At 38.7% G+C, this 16,517-nt stretch overlaps 1 protein-coding gene across 1 annotated transcript; it reads left to right on the top strand.

The window, feature by feature from the left end:
- Positions 1–6,565: 6,565 nt before the first annotated feature.
- Positions 6,566–16,466, top strand: LOC145223978 (sodium- and chloride-dependent GABA transporter 3-like). The gene is made up of 14 exons (XM_080090393.1): positions 6,566–6,744; positions 7,061–7,167; positions 7,697–7,827; positions 8,107–8,233; positions 8,570–8,714; positions 8,790–8,925; positions 8,992–9,126; positions 9,216–9,319; positions 9,473–9,597; positions 10,212–10,324; positions 10,647–10,784; positions 11,000–11,203; positions 13,344–13,511; positions 15,433–16,466. Exons 1-14 carry the CDS (start codon positions 6,659–6,661, stop codon positions 15,532–15,534), a joined length of 1,821 nt encoding a protein of 606 aa, XP_079946519.1. The 5' UTR covers positions 6,566–6,658; the 3' UTR covers positions 15,535–16,466.
- Positions 16,467–16,517: the final 51 nt, after the last annotated feature.

The raw sequence follows: 16,517 nt of genomic DNA, 5'->3' as shown, positions 1-16,517 counted from the left end.
TTTTATGTAGGCTAAATGCCTGGGGTAATCGACCAGCAACGCTACATATGTTGGCTAACGGCCAAAACAGGAGCGTTAGACTATGCGAAAGAAACCGATATTTTTACCAGAGATATAGTCATGTAAACCAAAAGGTATGTACTTTTGTATTTCGTGCTTAAAATCGTCGATTAGCTTGTGTGCGGCCTGCGTACACTTTTTGCATACAATCATCGAATCGGTTGCAGTACCCACCTACGCCAATCATCAAATTTCAATTTTTATCAGGTGAAGACGCCCGTGGGCCAACGTTTTTTTGCAAAGGTTTAAACCGGACTTTTCTAACACAAAAAAGAACGGCATTTAATTTTGTTGCGTCAGCAATCAGCACCATGTATTCTTTCTTTTTACCGGTAAACTAAGTTCCGTAAAAATGCTTTTGCGTGAAGTCGCAACAACCCGAAATCTTAATTCAAATTATAGCGGGTCATAGCCTGCGCTTTGGTCCACGGGCCGCACTTTGGACACCCCTGTTGTAAGACAAGGGCTTTTGCGCTTTGTGAGACCACGTAAATGCGTTGAATCTCCTTAGCCCTACATTCTCTTTTTTGAACCCCCCTGGGTTACACACATATAGGCTAAAATAGGCTTTCTAGAGCAGGGGTCCTCAAACTTGCGAAAAGTCTAAATCTACGTGTAAATATAACGACCATTTTTTGTTTTAGGTTTGCACAATTGCCGAGAAACCCAATCTAAATACCTATTGCTTGTGTAAGTTCAAGTATGACGGCAACCTTTGCAGCGATTGTCAGTGCAGTATCTCGGTTGATAGTTTAATCCAGTGGATTCTCAACCTTTCATGGACCGTGAAAATATCACAAAACAAAATATATTGAACAAAATGATATTGTGTACATTGGATCGTGAGACTTTATGAGCTGTTTTTATGGACGCGCCAAAAAGTATTTGCAGACCCTGGGTCTAGAAAACAACTTCCTAAACATCGTTTGTGTTGTTTACAACATTTGAAATTTGGGTTTTAGTTGATTACATATTTAGTTTTTAGTTTTTTTTGAGAGGCGTGGCGAGTTCGACGACATTATCAAAAATATTATAAATTATGTTGCAGTACTTCTGTCCTGTGCTTTACCGTCCTATTTGAGTGCGAAAATGCCACTGCTGCGCGCACGACGTTAGTTTTAAGGTTGTTTCAACATGTTTGACACGTCTATTGTACTTGCAAACTTGTTTTCGGTTTTGGGAACACTGCATCCTTTTGCGAGTTCGTACCAGGTTTTTAATCATTGTGATGGTCTAGCGCAGGGGTGGGCAACCTACGGCCCGGCCGCATCCGGCCCGCGAGCAACTTTTGAGCGGTCGACTCGTATTTTATTTTATCGGCGGACGAACTGTATGTGTTAAAGCCCAATTTATACCAAAAGGTTGTTACATTAAACGTTGATAGTTATTAGTTTCTTACTAAGAAGAGGCATTGTTACGCACAAAGACACAATTATTCTGTGTTTGACTTTGCCTAGCACTGCTATGTTATTGAATGATCATCGTTGCGGCCCGCTGCCGCAATGTATCACTACATTTGCGGCCCGCGCATGCAAAAAGGTTGCCCACCTTCGGTCTAGTGCCTCAGAATATTTGATAAACTCTTTTTTGCGGGTTTTAAATCCAGGACGAATCCCGATCAAGTTTTTATGTCTGGTTATGGGTCGGGCGCCTGTCTCCCTCTTGTTTAACTTTTTTTTTTTTTTTTTTTTTCACGGGGTTCGAACCCAGGACAATCCCGGGGAAGAATCCCGATCAAGGTTTTTTTTATGCTTGTATGTGGGTCAGGCGCGCCAGACCATTCGGACAAGTTTGAGTTCTTGGCTTCACAGCGCCTCTAGTGATGATAAATGATCTTGCGTCATGTCGTTTGGTCACGCCAAAGCGACGTTACTGGATTTTTCTGTAAATGAACTCTAGCAGCGATAGATTTGCAAAACCGCGGTGAAATACTTTGATTTAAACCAAAAAAAATATGTGAACCAAAAAATAACGACAATGTAAAACATTAATAATGTCTATTTCTATTGATGTCAGTCTTCTCTTACTTTGCACATTTAGCTGCCTTTTCTGCTGCCAGCGCAAGTTATAGCAACATTTACCACATGGCGGAGAAATCATTTGCATTCGATACTATAGATATGAAGCATGTTTTGATTAGTGTCAGTTTGATATGTTTTTGAAGATTCAGCTAATCTGATTTGATCCAAGATGGCAATTTTGCCCATCGAATGACTCTAACTAAAAGAATGTTCAATACCGTGTAGTCCGCAAGGCAATTTTCTGTGGCCCGCGGCGTTATTAGCAAATAAAAAAATATTAATCTAATATCATAAATCTAAATATCAAAGCTAAAATATCAAATTTAACTTTTGTGATACATTGTTATTGTGATGAAATAATACAAACGTGTTCTGATCATTAAAGCGTAAAGTTAAAAATCCGTTTAGATTTTGTATGACTACTGTTTTAGTGTAGCATAGGGATAGAGAACGTTAAAGTTCATGAAGGCCAACCAACATTTTATTGACACTTATGTAGGCCGCATTGACTTTTTCAGAGGTCAGTGGTTTCCAAACCATTTCATTTACATAAATGACGTTTCGTAATTTTCCGCGGTCCAAGATGAATACAATTGCTAAAGGTAATTTAACACCTCAGCAAAGCCAAACCTTAAGCTGCTAAAAGTAATTTTTAGTTTTACCAGTCCACTACAGCTTTAGGATTCAATTTACCTAAATATTATTCTCTTGCAAGAGCCATGGTTAGGCATATCAGTGACCTATGCGCAGGTTGTGACATCACAGACAAAACTAAGATGCGCAAAAAATTGCTTTCTTTGTTATGAAATAAAAAAAACATTGATCAACACGCAAGTAAGATAGTAAAGCCACGAGCTTTTTCATTTCAACAAAATAGCGGTGTTTATCACAGTTAATGGCCCATGAGCCATCTAGATTGGAAACATCTAGTAGCCTAAAGTGTTAATTCCATTTTGACCAGGGCTGCCACTCCTTGGGATTTTTCCCAAGATCTTGGGATTTCAGTGCTAAACTTGGGATCTTGGGAAAAACGTTTTAAACCTTGGGATTTTTTGAAATTATCAGTTTAATACGTATAAGATTCAATTATTGCTATTGTTGCAAACAAAAATGATTCTTTTGCAAAAATCATCTTTTTATTTAACGAATTGCATAACAGTGCTTCATCAATTTTGTGTTCGAAGCTGTGTAAGTTGATGGAAATTTCTTGTCAAAACTAGTGAGTCAGGCCAGTACTACAGGCTTTTCGATGTATCATGTACCAGTTAAAAAATGTAGACAAAAAATATTTTTTCTTTTGTTTTTTCTTGTATATCTTAACGTCTTTTGAAAGGTATGTAACGCGAGGTGTTGTTTGGTTAAAGGTCGCCACGTGTTGTTGCATTTTAACGTAGCTACATTTATCGTTGTTGATTTTATAGTTTCAATAAAGTTAAGCCGTCCAAACTTAAACCAGTGCGCGGTATCTTTGGCTTTGGTGGTGGGCCGATATTGCAGGGTTCGGGCCCAGAATAATTCCGTAACATTAACAAAACTCATAGCCGGATATGTGAACAACTATTCAACATTGACTGGCTTGGTAGACACAATTGAGGACAAGTCATCCCATTTCTAAAATCTGAGGTTTGTTAAGTTAAACATTGGTTGAAAATGCGAAATGCTCAGTGCTAAAATCATATCCCAACTGGAAAAAGGACCAACAGAAGTAATTACACAATAGTTAAACCAACAGGCCAAATTAAAGTCGATCGCTTTTGATTTTTAAACATTACCAAAAAGTACCGTTGCAGTTTTGGGGCGAAAGGAAAAAGGGTAAAAAATGCGGCGACAACGTGTGGCATAATGGTTAAACCCGCATGCCAAATTAAAGTGGATCGCTTTTGATTCTTAAACATTAGCAAACAGCATCATGGCCAATTCGACGAAAAAGAAAAAAAGGTAAAAAAATGTGATGACTAAAACGTGTGGTAATAATGTGTCCACTTACGTTTAAAATTCCAAATTAACATGAGACCAGTTTAAAGTTCAAACGAAAGATGTTTGGTTTTACCACTATTTGCCAACAAAATGACTTTTACCTACACCTGTTTACAAAGGTCATTCCAACGTTAGTGCACGTCCAGCGATGTTCAGAATCAAATATAAATACATTTCGCAAATAGTATTTTCCGATAAATTCACATTGTTATTGTCTGCAAAATAAAACCACTACAAGTGCCAGTATCTTCATGTGGTGCAGTGGATTTTATCCATAGCGCAAAAGTGCAAAAGTTTTAACAATAATGTAATGAAGGTGTTTTGTTCCTGCTCTTATGCACAAGTGTGTCATACGTTTATCGGTCTGTAGTTATTGTGCATTATGTCCTTTCAAAACATAAACCAGTGTTGATAAAAGTCCTTCCGCATGTTCTGTTTAAATCCAAAACAATCTCGATAGCTATTCAAACTCCTTGCTTTCGAGTACCTTTATGCTTGGCCTGGCATATTTTCATCACCAAAACAGTGGACATATTCTTGACAAAGAATATTAACAGTTACTTTTGCACCCAAAGGTCATTGTCTATTATTGTTCATTGTGTCTTTTATATTATAGGCCTGTTAATCAAACTTTCGGACTTCTCAAAAACGATTATGTTCTGGCCGGGCTTCGGGCTTGTCGGGTTCGGGCTCGAATTTCGGGCCCGCTTGCAACTCTGCTCAAAGGACCACTTACTTTTAGGCCAAAAAGGAAGAACTGTCATCCAACGAGATAACGTATGGCAGAGCTACTCCATGCGAACTTATAGGAACTATATTTTTATTTGATTCGGATTATCAAACAATACTGTACATGTTTTTAAACACAGGTGTTTAAATGACCTTTACAAAATAGGTGTCGTTCAAATTAATTTTTTGGCAAACACTAATGAAAGCAATTGTACTTAGCACCTACGATTCGACGTACTACACAGTTTTGCAGAAAGAGCTCTATAAAGTTAATATTATTCCTGGTAGCAACAGGTTATATATTAATTGATTCCAGATATATCTCGTTTGAACGTCGAACTGCTTGCTCTTAAATATATCTTTGCAAGTTAACAGGAAAATCTTAAGTGCGGCAAGTATTTACAGATGATTCGGAGTTTTGATCATAAGTAATCTATGCAACCCAGCTATTTAGTGTCACAAAGACGTTAATTATTGTTTGTGACTAGGAAAACAAACTATACGTTTATGGAGTCTGTACGGAAGGTTTGAAATAAAAAAAAATGTTTTTAACTTCAAGCCGTCTTTTCTAAATCTTCAAAATAAGAATGGTCATACAGTGGAGTATTTACATGCGCTTTGTTGATGAATTAAACTTTGTTTGGTAATTTCTGAAGTCATGAGGTCGAGTTCAAGACCTATTTCTGTCAAAACTAGTGATGGTCTCCAGATGTGTTGTGTGAAGCCATATGTCATTTTTATCAGAAGCAATAGTGTCCGCTTGTGCCAGTGTGTGTGTACGCGTGTGTGTGCTTTCGGCACTCAACGCTCCCCTCAATAAAAAATAGAAAAAGGCAGCCAGGAAACACTTTGTTCAACGGTTTCACATTGGAAAATTGTGGCAATTCTTTAAAGCCTTGCCTAGGGATGACGCATGTCCGTAACGGAAAAATTTCGAAATGTAACAAGATCTTTACATTTTTTATGGAAAGTAGCCTATTTGTTTTGTCGTTTAGGTTTTTAAGCTTACTTTCTGTTGATATTAGATACATTAAGCTCATGACAGCTGTCTACTTGTCGTATTCAACGTGATACATATAAACTAAACCGTTAAGCAGCTGAAGCCAGCAGACAGTATAGCTTACGTTTCGTTACCTTTTTAAGCAGAGAATGGCTGTCAGCAAGCAGTTAACATTATTCAGAAGCTTGAAAAGGAAGCGTTTACGACCATGTGGTTTGGTGTGGGGGGATTTCTACTCAGCCAATTTTCATCTTGGTCTAATTCTAACACGAGGCACCAACGAAAACGCGGTTACGTAAAAAAGTGTGCGTTGCCTTTTTCATGGACCGAAAAAAAGTTACCGTTTAAAAACAACGTGATTGCCGTTTAACCGCTTCAGTGGAAATGAAACAAAGAGAAAGCTTGAATGGGGTCCCGCGCTTTATCCAACACTCCAACAGTCAGTAATTGGGCCGCTGTATAAAAGTGTTAAACGACGATCACGATGCCTAGTAACCGGCTACCAATAACCAACGTACGGGAAGCAGCTTTACAATGATGTGGAATTTTGTGGTTACTTTAAGAAACAAAGTGTAGCTTTTGTTGCTGGAATGCTGGCTGTACGGTACATACAAATGGTGGCCCTCAACCGCATGTTCTTGTTCTAATTGTTTGTTTAACTGATTAAACTGTGTTTTAACTGAATGAATTTCCCAGTGGATCTTACCATGCTGGTGCCTTTTATCTATAAACGGAAAGCAAAGTCACTTCCCGCTGTCACCATTCCGAAAAATTGTCCACATAAACATTCTTTATTTTGCAGGTAAAATTTTCCTTACCAAATCAGTGTTTAGAAACCTAATTTTCTGCAGTCATAATTAGCCTCGTAAAAATGAGTGAAAAAACGTGCAAAGTCATCTACGATGAGAAGGAGATAGACAGCTCCAAGTCTAGCAGCGAAGAGGATAACAGCACGAGGTGAGTTGATTTGTCGAGTGGGCTGAAGGAAAGAATCCTTTGTCCCATTTCAGCATTTTAACTAGGCAAGCGTGTTACCTGTGTAAGATTTTCTTCCATACCTCCAATCTCCTATTGTTTTGTGTAGTGTTTTTGTACACACTATTTGTTTTCGAGTAAGCTCGTGTGGACGCAAAATTTCACTATAAGTTCAACACAAGGTATAATCTTCTGGTTTTCTTCCTTTTCTTACTATAACATGAGCGTTTTCGGCCGACCAGCAGCCGCTGTATGTAGCGGCCTTGCCGGTGCATGTATATAACTGCTCTGTTGACAGGGAAACGTGGGGAAAACAGTGGGAGTTCATATTTGCAATGGTCGGCTATTCAGTTGGCCTCGGGAACGTTTGGCGCTTCCCCTACTTGTGTTACCGAAACGGCGGAGGTAAGAGAGGACTGCTGGCCCGCGCCCGGACGCCACTGCATGGGCCGGATGGACACAACGGCTCTGCATCGTCCCGACACGTTTCGGTCGCCCTTTTTCACTTTTGATTTTAATTTGCGTGCTATTTGCCGTTGGTCGATTTGCTTTTCCCAATTGGTTTGCGAGTTCTGTTGTGGAGAGTTCATTTGCCGTAAGGAGTGCATGTGTAAGGGCAATCCTCGCTGCAACGAATTTGTCCTCGTCCAATGGAACAACGAATAAGTTTTTGGTATTTTCTGCATTTAAAAGAGTTTAAACATCACAGTGCATAGCTTCAAACATTTTTGTTAAGATTGTTTTCGTGCTTTAAATAATTTCTGTTTTACCTTTAAAAACAGTACCCCTAAAAGAAAACACATTTAGGGGTGAGGTAAGTATCGACCCACACTCAATTTGTCATTTATACACAACATTGTTTACACAACATCTCCCTATTTATGCTCAATCCGAAAAACACTGCAGTGTGTTTTAAACCAACTGAACTTTTCAGGTGCCTTCCTGCTGGTGTACTTCCTTATCATGCTGGTTGGTGGCATCCCAATGTTTTTCCTCGAAGTTGCGATCGGTCAGTACACAAGACTGGGCGCGGTTGAAGTCTGGAAGATTCTTCCTTCCATGAAGGTTAGTTAGTTGAAAACAAATCTCCATCTTTGGAAGTCAACCAAATCTCACTGTGTTCGAAAATACAAACCCAACTTATATTCTCGCAATTTTGTTCCGCTATGATGACTAAATAAATATTTTACACTACAAGCTGATCGAAAAAAAACGCCCATTTGTGTACTTATCGGCTTAGAGTCATAGAGCGTAAATGCGGTAAACTGGTGCCAAAATAGCAGTTTAACTGCAACCAACCAATCAAAGAATATAAAACATTTTAAAATCTACAACTTACCGCAGGGTATCGGATACGGATGCACTTTCGTCAATCTCGTGTTCAGCACCTACAACATGGTGGTCATGGCTTGGTCAGTTTACTATTTCTTTAACTGCTTGTTTCCCGGAGAACTGCCCTGGACGCTTTGTGGTAAGTTACAATGTTAGTGAAGTGAACATTGCTGGAACTATATTTCAGGGTAATGGTCTGGGTTTGCAAGCGATGTGTCTGTTGTTTGTTAAAACCAACGCCCAAAAAGAAAAGAAAAACAAAAACAAATACGAAGCATTGAAACCAGCCCAAAATTCATAAAAACGAAAAAGAATATTGTATTCTGCCGTACCCATTCAAACGCGTATCGCATTCATGGCCTGGTATATTCAAATAGCAAAATTTTTGCTGTTTTATTGATCCAAGACATCTGCAGTACCTACTGCGTACCATTGTTACGGAGTGTGTTAGCAACAATACAATGATTTCCCACAGGGCAATGGTGGAACAGTCCAGATTGTCGACTACCAGGATTCCAAGAAAACCAAACCACAGGGGGCAATGACACCTATATTATGGTCAACAGCAGCGACGCCAACATGTCGGCGTTGGCAGTTTCGCCCGAATCAGAATTTTGGAGGTATAAAAATACCTTTATAGTTGTCTACTTATTGCTTGAGGTATGAAAATTAATTATATTAACTTGTTGTTTCAGGCGAAATGTGCTACAGCAGTCATCAGGTCTCTCCGAAATAGGAACAATTACAAATTGGCCTTTGGTGGCTTGTTTTCTTGGTTCGTGGCTCGTGATTTACCTTTGCATATTCAAAGGCACTCGCTGGAGCGGAAAGGTAGTTCAAACTAGCAAGTTGTGCCAGAGATCATTATGATAAACTTATTCCAACTTACACATTTAGGTCGTGTACTTCACTTCAACACTCCCGTACGTCCTCCTTGCAGTGCTTCTTGTAAGGGGCTTGACACTCGAGGGCGCTTCAACGGGAATCGAGTATCTGCTAAAGCCGAATTTTACCAAGTTGAAGGAGGCCCAAGTAGGTTTTATGCAGCTACTTTGAAATTCGTGAATAATTTATGCCCTTAAGCGCGTCAGCTGATATGACGTCATTTTCCTGTCGTCCAGGTGTGGGTCGATGCAGGAGGTCAAATTTTCTTTTCATACGGAATCTGCTTTACGGTTTTGATCGCTTTCGGAAGTTTTAACAAGTTTAACAACAATTGCTACAGGTGACCAATTTATATGAAATCCCTGTGCTGTCTGCTTTTGACGTAAGGAATTAGTAATATGAACATTATTTTTTCACCAACGTCAGGACAAAAATAATGTAGGGTTTTCACGTAACTTCGAATTGATGTTATCAGTACCGTATTTTTCTACAGACAATGCGTTATCTTATCCAGTACATGCAGTCTTACTTCATTGTTCTCATCTTTGGTAATATTCAGTTTACTTGGGCATATGGCATTTATCCAGGATAAGGATGTGAGCCAAGTAGCTGTTGGAGGTACGTTCCACAAATTACCTCGTATTTGTCAGTCTTTGTTTATCACGTGGAAAATTCCGCCCCTAAATACGATAATGGTAACAATGAACTTATATTTGTTGATGGAAATTTTGAGTCCTGAACAGATTCATGAATATTCTGAATTTCAAACTTACTTTGTGATATAAATAAAGATTGTTTGCGCGTTTTGTGCACTTACGGCTAGTACAGCTAGTTGTTAAAGACAAGTTTGTTTTTACCAAACAATATTTTCTTTTGTTTGGGGAGGGGTTTTGTAATAGTTTACTACTTGATAAAAAAAAACTGTTACTTTTGTCTTGCTCCAAACCCATACAACCAATTATGAAATTGCCAATTAATAAGATAAACGTGGGTTGAAATTATCGCTGCGTTTTGCAGTGTTTGATTTGGAATTTAAGAGATATCCAATTCAACAACACAGTGCGTAAGTCTAGCGTCACCTCTATGTTGTACAAATAAAATCTGTGACTGTAAGTCTTAGTTTACGCCTTGCAAAGATTTCGCGTACATAGGCGAAATTTAATACTACTGTTGCCTATAATATGTCTTAAAGACGCTTTGATCCTTGTAATAACATGACTATGTTTTTTCAGGTCCCGGTCTTGTGTTTCTTGTGTACCCTGTTGGTTTGTCGCTTTTGCCGATGCCGAAGCTCTGGTCTGGCCTCTTTTTCGCTACACTTTTTCTGGTGGGAGTCGACACACAGGTGAGATAGTAAAGCGTATTGTTTTAATTTTTTTCATTTTTCAGAAACTTTTTGAAATGAGAAGGTGGGTTCGGACCCCGCTTCCCAAAATTGGATTTATTTTCCTTTTGCGTATTTAAACATGTCGGCGCCATCCGTTATTTTGCATTGAACACTTTGTTATTTAAAACGCAAAATAACAAAAAAAATTGTTGATGACATTTAAAGCACTTTTACGCAAGGTCCCTCGTTTAAGCTGCTTTAGGGCCGTCTGTTGTCGTTTTAAAGTTATTTATGATCAAATTCCTCAAGACTGTCAACAAACAACCACATTTGTTTGCAGTTTGCTTGTGTGGAGTGTGGGGTGTCGACCATCGCGGATGTTGTTCCGCGGATGAAACGCGGCAAGTACGGACAGGAGAAGCTTACTGCAATCGTTGCCGGAACCCTTTTGCTTCTTGGGCTGCCTCTACTCACAAATGTTCGTTTAGTACAATATTTTCCACACGTTTATACTTACTGGCACACAAAGCGTTTACAAATTTCAACTTGGCATAGTGTTTTACTTTTTTTTATCTGGATAACGCGCTAGAACAAAATATTAGGCCCAAATGGTATTAAGCGAATTCAGTTATTTATAAGAACAGAGCTAGCACCCATCTTGAGTATCAATCGATATTTGCTTTCTACAAACAGGGTGGTATCTACCTTTTCGAGCTGCTAAATATGTACGCCGCCAGCGGTATATCTCTTCTCTGGTTGGTGTTCTTTGAAGCAATTGCTATTGGCTGGATTTACGGGGCCGACCGTTTCTATGGCAACATCGAGTCTATGATTGGCTATTTCCCGATTGGTTATTTCAAATACTGCTATAAGTTCATCACCCCTGGAATGGCGACGGTACGTATATACAAGATGTGACGAACGAGTTCAGCATGTGTGACGCTTTTTTCCCGTTCTTTATCCTGCTTGCTGCAGTTAACTATAAATCTCGATCGCGTGTTTACACGCCTACTTTGTATGGAACAGACTACTTAAGTGTTTGATTCAAAAATGGATCAGCCACTGTTTTCATTGTGCCTCTTTATCGTATGATAAAGAGTTTCCATTTGTCACATATACTGAACACATATGCATCTTAAATATTAGTTGTCTATTTTCTTTGAATTTTCGGACATTCTCAAATAGGCATATAAAGTAATACATACAAAACATCTTACTGTAGCATCTGTGGAAATTGAATCACACTTAATTAAGCCTACATACTAAAAATCGGTGTGTTTCAATTTTTAATTATGTGTGTGAATAGAAAATACATTTATGTTTAAAAAATGATAATGTCATAAATTGTCAAAAAGTAGATAACATCCCTATGTATAATTTAACAATCAAACATATATTACACTGCAATGGCAGAAAATAACCGTAAAAAGTTATTTATAAGGTCAACCTTATGGTTTAAACGCGTTTATTACATGGGAAAGTCTGTCGTGAAAGAAGTGGTCGTAGCATATAGAATATAATACACTGCGCATGTTGTTTTGGGTGCTTATATCCTGACTGTTAAGGTTTAAACTGAAGGGTGTTGCGAAATGTCAAATTCCAGTCTTCCTCTGCGCCGAACGGCCGGCTGTGAGAAGTCAAAATATCCGACGCGTTTCCCATGCAACCCCCACGCAGTAGCTCTCAGTAATCATTCTGTCTATGTGAAGCCTTATCCTACTGATAACATTCCGCGAAACAACCCAGTTGTTGACTGAAAACTAAAACACGAACTGAGGCGTCATTTGACAAGCGGGATTCCTTGACAGCTCAATTTGTGTTTTAGTTTGTCAAATGATCTATGTGCGCCGATTTTTTTTTTATCTATTTACATGTCCAAGATTTTTACAGGCAGTAAATAAAGCCAATTTTGGTATTTGACGATACAGCGCGAGCACCTTCTCGCGAATGAATCAATATTTGTCCTCTGCAATTAGGTTTTGTTTTTAGGAGCAAACCAACACGTGCACATAAAGATTTTCAGGAGCAAATATAAAAAGCTGTAATTACTTTTCAACTCGGTGCGTTTAGATCAGTGGTTCTCAACCTTTTTTCTTTCGTAGCCCACTTTCATTGCCAAAAAATTCTGTGGCCCAGTAAATTTTTAAGATAGAAAGAAAACAACTATAAAATAGGTTCAGAACAAAAAACAAAATAAAAACATTCCTTCTCAATTCCTCCCCTAGCCATTATTCTTGTAAAATTGAGTGTAGTGACACAAATGATAGTAAATTCTTAAAAAAAGCTTTCTATTTGGTTGGTCTGTGGCCCAATCAAAATGCTTCCATGGCCCACCAGTGGGCCACTGGTTTAGATTGTTTGGAGGAATGCGTTTATTTATCGTGGCACCGAGACATAACAACGCTTTTACAGGGAGGAAACATGCGATTGGCGAAATGCAACGTGATTGGTTTCCAGGCAAACTTGCTTTGAAACATATCAATATGACCATTGATTTCTCAAAGAAACAGTGAGTCATGTAGGCTGAAAACAGCAGTAATATTGCATGGGCGGTGATGGTTATGCGGTTACATATCGTGCGTCATTCCCTTGGGAGCTGTACGCACCTTGTAAGTACGAAAACAAAACGCCTTGCGCTTCTGTTCTGTGTGGTTACTTCAAAGAATGTAAAATAGTGTGCCCTTTGTTCAAATCGTGATGCTACACCGAATAACCATCCACTAACGTTGCTGTTTTGTCATCGTTAGTGGCAATGCTTTTGTTTTAAGCGAACATACACAGCAGAAGCATTATGGATCACTCTCCATGCTTTTGTTATAAGACGTACTTTATCATTTCAAAACGGCCTGTGGAAAACTTCGATAGCGCGTGGGCTCTACTGAGGACATGTAACCAAATATAGCTATGTTATCTCGAACGGATGCCGCATGCAAGGCGCCTATTCTTCATACTCTCACACACGCGGCACAAGTCCTTTGTTAGGATGCTGATTGAAAACCCGTTCAGATGGGCCAAAATCTACATACATTTTTTGCAGTTCATTTTCCTGTTTTACTGCATCAACTCCAAACCCCTGAAACAGGGCGACTACGAGTACCCGTTATGGGCAAACGTTATTGGCTGGTGTTTGTCATTGACATCGATGATCTGCGTTCCTGGCTGGTTTGCTTTCAGTGTGTGGAGGAAACAGGGTTCATTCGTAGAGGTAGGGTTCATTCTTTTTCAAATAAACACGATAAAATGGAAAATATATTCCCTTTCATTTTCACAGCTATTCCTTTTTCCCCGTTATTAAGTCAATAAATTCCTTCCGTTATTATGTCAAGAGTTCAGCTTTCTTTTATGAACCAGTGGTTTAAGAAATAAAGATCATATGAAACTGACGTATGGTCCGAACACTGTAACACAGGGGTCGGCAACCTTTTTTGCAATGCGGACCGTTTTTGAAACTAAAATTTTATCGCGGACCGGTCTTCAAAAAACTACATATATTTAGCAATAAAAACGCCTAAATTAGTTTATCATCCCCGGCATACATGGGCAAAATGTTTAATAAGATTTAACCTGAAAACCTATACGGCCCGGTAACGAACTCCTCGCGGACCGGCGGTTGCCGACCACCGCTCTAACACAACAGTAGGCTCAGGACGGACGTTAAAACAACAAACCACTGCGCAATCCCAACACTTCCATTTTTGATGCCACGAATTTATCGACCACATGGATGATTCATTTAATAAGTTTCAAAACAAGTGTTTGCTTAAAAAAGTTGCTTGTCTCTCTCAGATACAATAAACCAGATATTGGCATTTGGTATTAAGCGCAACAGAAAGTGTTGTTAAGTTTATTGGCGATCCGTAAAAACTGCTGTTGAACTCAAACTCGTTGTATTGTGGCGCACATGCAAAATAAAGTGTTTTGGTTTATTCATACAAATTAAACATTCAATCAAAAACATTGTTCCCACAAGCTTCGGCTTTAACAAACAATAGACGCAACGGCGTTTCTGCTTTATTAGTGGCAAAGCCGGACGCGGATCAGGTTTCAATCCGAGCGTTTCTTTAATCAAGCTCGCGCACTCATACACTTGTATGCGTTATCGGGTAACGAATAAATGTTGGTAATTAATGCTTACATGCATGTAACTAACCTAACCACTTATATATTTATACCATGACTCCCTGTTGGTTCTTCGAACGCATTGTGCAACGACTGCGTTGGTAAAACACATTAATTTCATTTGTGTGATTAGGCCTAACCAGGAGAAAATCGTTTTCTGCTGTTAATATTTAATGAACGCACGTGCGTAGACGAGCACCGTCTTGTAGTCAAATTTGGTTCAAAACTATTTCTTTGTCACGATTGAAATATCACTTGTATTCTTCAGCGTTTAAACAAAGGGTTTTCAAAAAAAAATCATGCAGAACCTTTGCCAAATGCTTAGTTATGATGAAGCCTCATTTGTGACACCAGTTGTATTTTTAAATTTTATAGAAGTATGTTAAAACAATCGCGGTCTGATGCCGGTCGGTGAGAATTAGTTATATGATTTAAAACATTTTTGTATCACTCTATCCATACGGTCGGGTTGTCAAATCCAAATATCTAACTAAATGTTGTAAGTCGGGCCCGCTTTTCGGGCTGGGTTCGGGCCGGGTTCGGGCCGGGTTTAAGCTTAGGTTACTTAAAAATGGGTTTGAATCGGGCCTGACTTTACACTCTATGTCAGTATTTTTTTCAAATATATTTAACTAGCCAAGTAGCCAGTTGCTACGCCTTGTTTAAGAACAACTGTGTAATTTAATTTGTTTGTTCATTTGGTCTTTACTGAAGCTTCAATGTATTGGCCTGTCAATCAAACTTTCGGGCCTAAACTGAAAAACGATTCGGGTTTGGCGGGCCGGGTTTCGGGCTTGTACTTTCGGGTTCAAACCGGGTTTGGGATACATGCAGTTTTGGGGCCGTTTACAACTCTAATCTAACTTATATGAGCTGTATTAATTTTTCATTGTTGAACATTTGCTGCTTTTGAAGGCTGGTCCGCGATATATTTCAGTTTTAACACGGTATACAATGCCAAAAAGGTAACACGCCCCATGCCTTAAAAACATTTAACATATTTGCAGAGAATCAAGGCAGCTTTGGAAGTGAAGGACCCTAACACAAGAGTGCTCAGCGAAAAACGCGAACCAGTGGAAGTGTTGAGCCTAATACCTGCGAAAAATTAGGGCACCCGACTTTTTTCGGTTTGCTGTGTTCCGGCGTGCCAGCTGGTTTTTTATATCCCTGTTGCTTCGATACTTGAGCACTAATATGTAGCATTTACTGTAGTTGAGTAGTTTTGTGGGAACGTTTCATATTGAGAACTTCTTTTCCCTTTTCCTTAAGCTTGTTTTGTGCTAGCTTGTACATTGTAAAGATTTTTCTTTCGGCATTTTATGATGTTTACATTGTAATTATAGATTTGCCGCTTTTTCGTAGTGGCGAGGACCAAATGCATGTAACTGTTTTACATTAGCTTAAATAATCCACCATACGTATTTCTAACTTGTTTAACTTGCTTATTTTTTACAGTGTTGATATTGTTACACTGCTAATTATTTATTTAACAACCTACTGCTTTATTTGACGAAACACAACAAGCGGTGCTTGCATACTGCATGTCTTTGACACTGTAGGCTAAATCGCCAACCAAAAACTATGATGGCAAGAAACAAAATGTCAATCAACGTTTGGACATTGTTTCGTTGCGCTTTACGCTTTTCGTTGTTATTTACATCTCTACATTTAATATGGGCTGCATGACAGCGGATTGTTTCAAAATTATTTTGCTTTTGCATTTTGCCGACCTCGTTTTCGTATCGCGTTTCAGCATTTTGGAAGATCAAAATAGCCGCTATTTTTCCAACGGCAAATCTTGGCTTTTAGTTTTATATGTTTGTTATAGTTTCAAAATATTTTGAAAAGGAATATATTTTATTCAAACTAACCAACGCAAAACACAAATTCCTACTCTACGAATATTGTGCTTTTTATTCCTTTCTCGTTTTTTTTACATCATTTCATTGGGATCCTGTTTTTCGAAAAACGAAATGTAACATGAGTTTGATTTGACGTGGTTGCAGCGGAGTTTCATATTGAAATAAAGCAATGAACTAAGTTTTGTTTTACGAAAAGTTGCTGTTAACAGGATCAGAATTTTTTTTGTTTA

This window comes from Phallusia mammillata, chromosome 4 (assembly GCF_965637545.1).
Source record: "Phallusia mammillata chromosome 4, kaPhaMamm4.hap1.1, whole genome shotgun sequence".
Taxonomy (NCBI): Eukaryota; Metazoa; Chordata; class Ascidiacea; order Phlebobranchia; family Ascidiidae; genus Phallusia; species Phallusia mammillata.
This window is presented reverse-complemented; position numbering and strand designations above follow the sequence as displayed.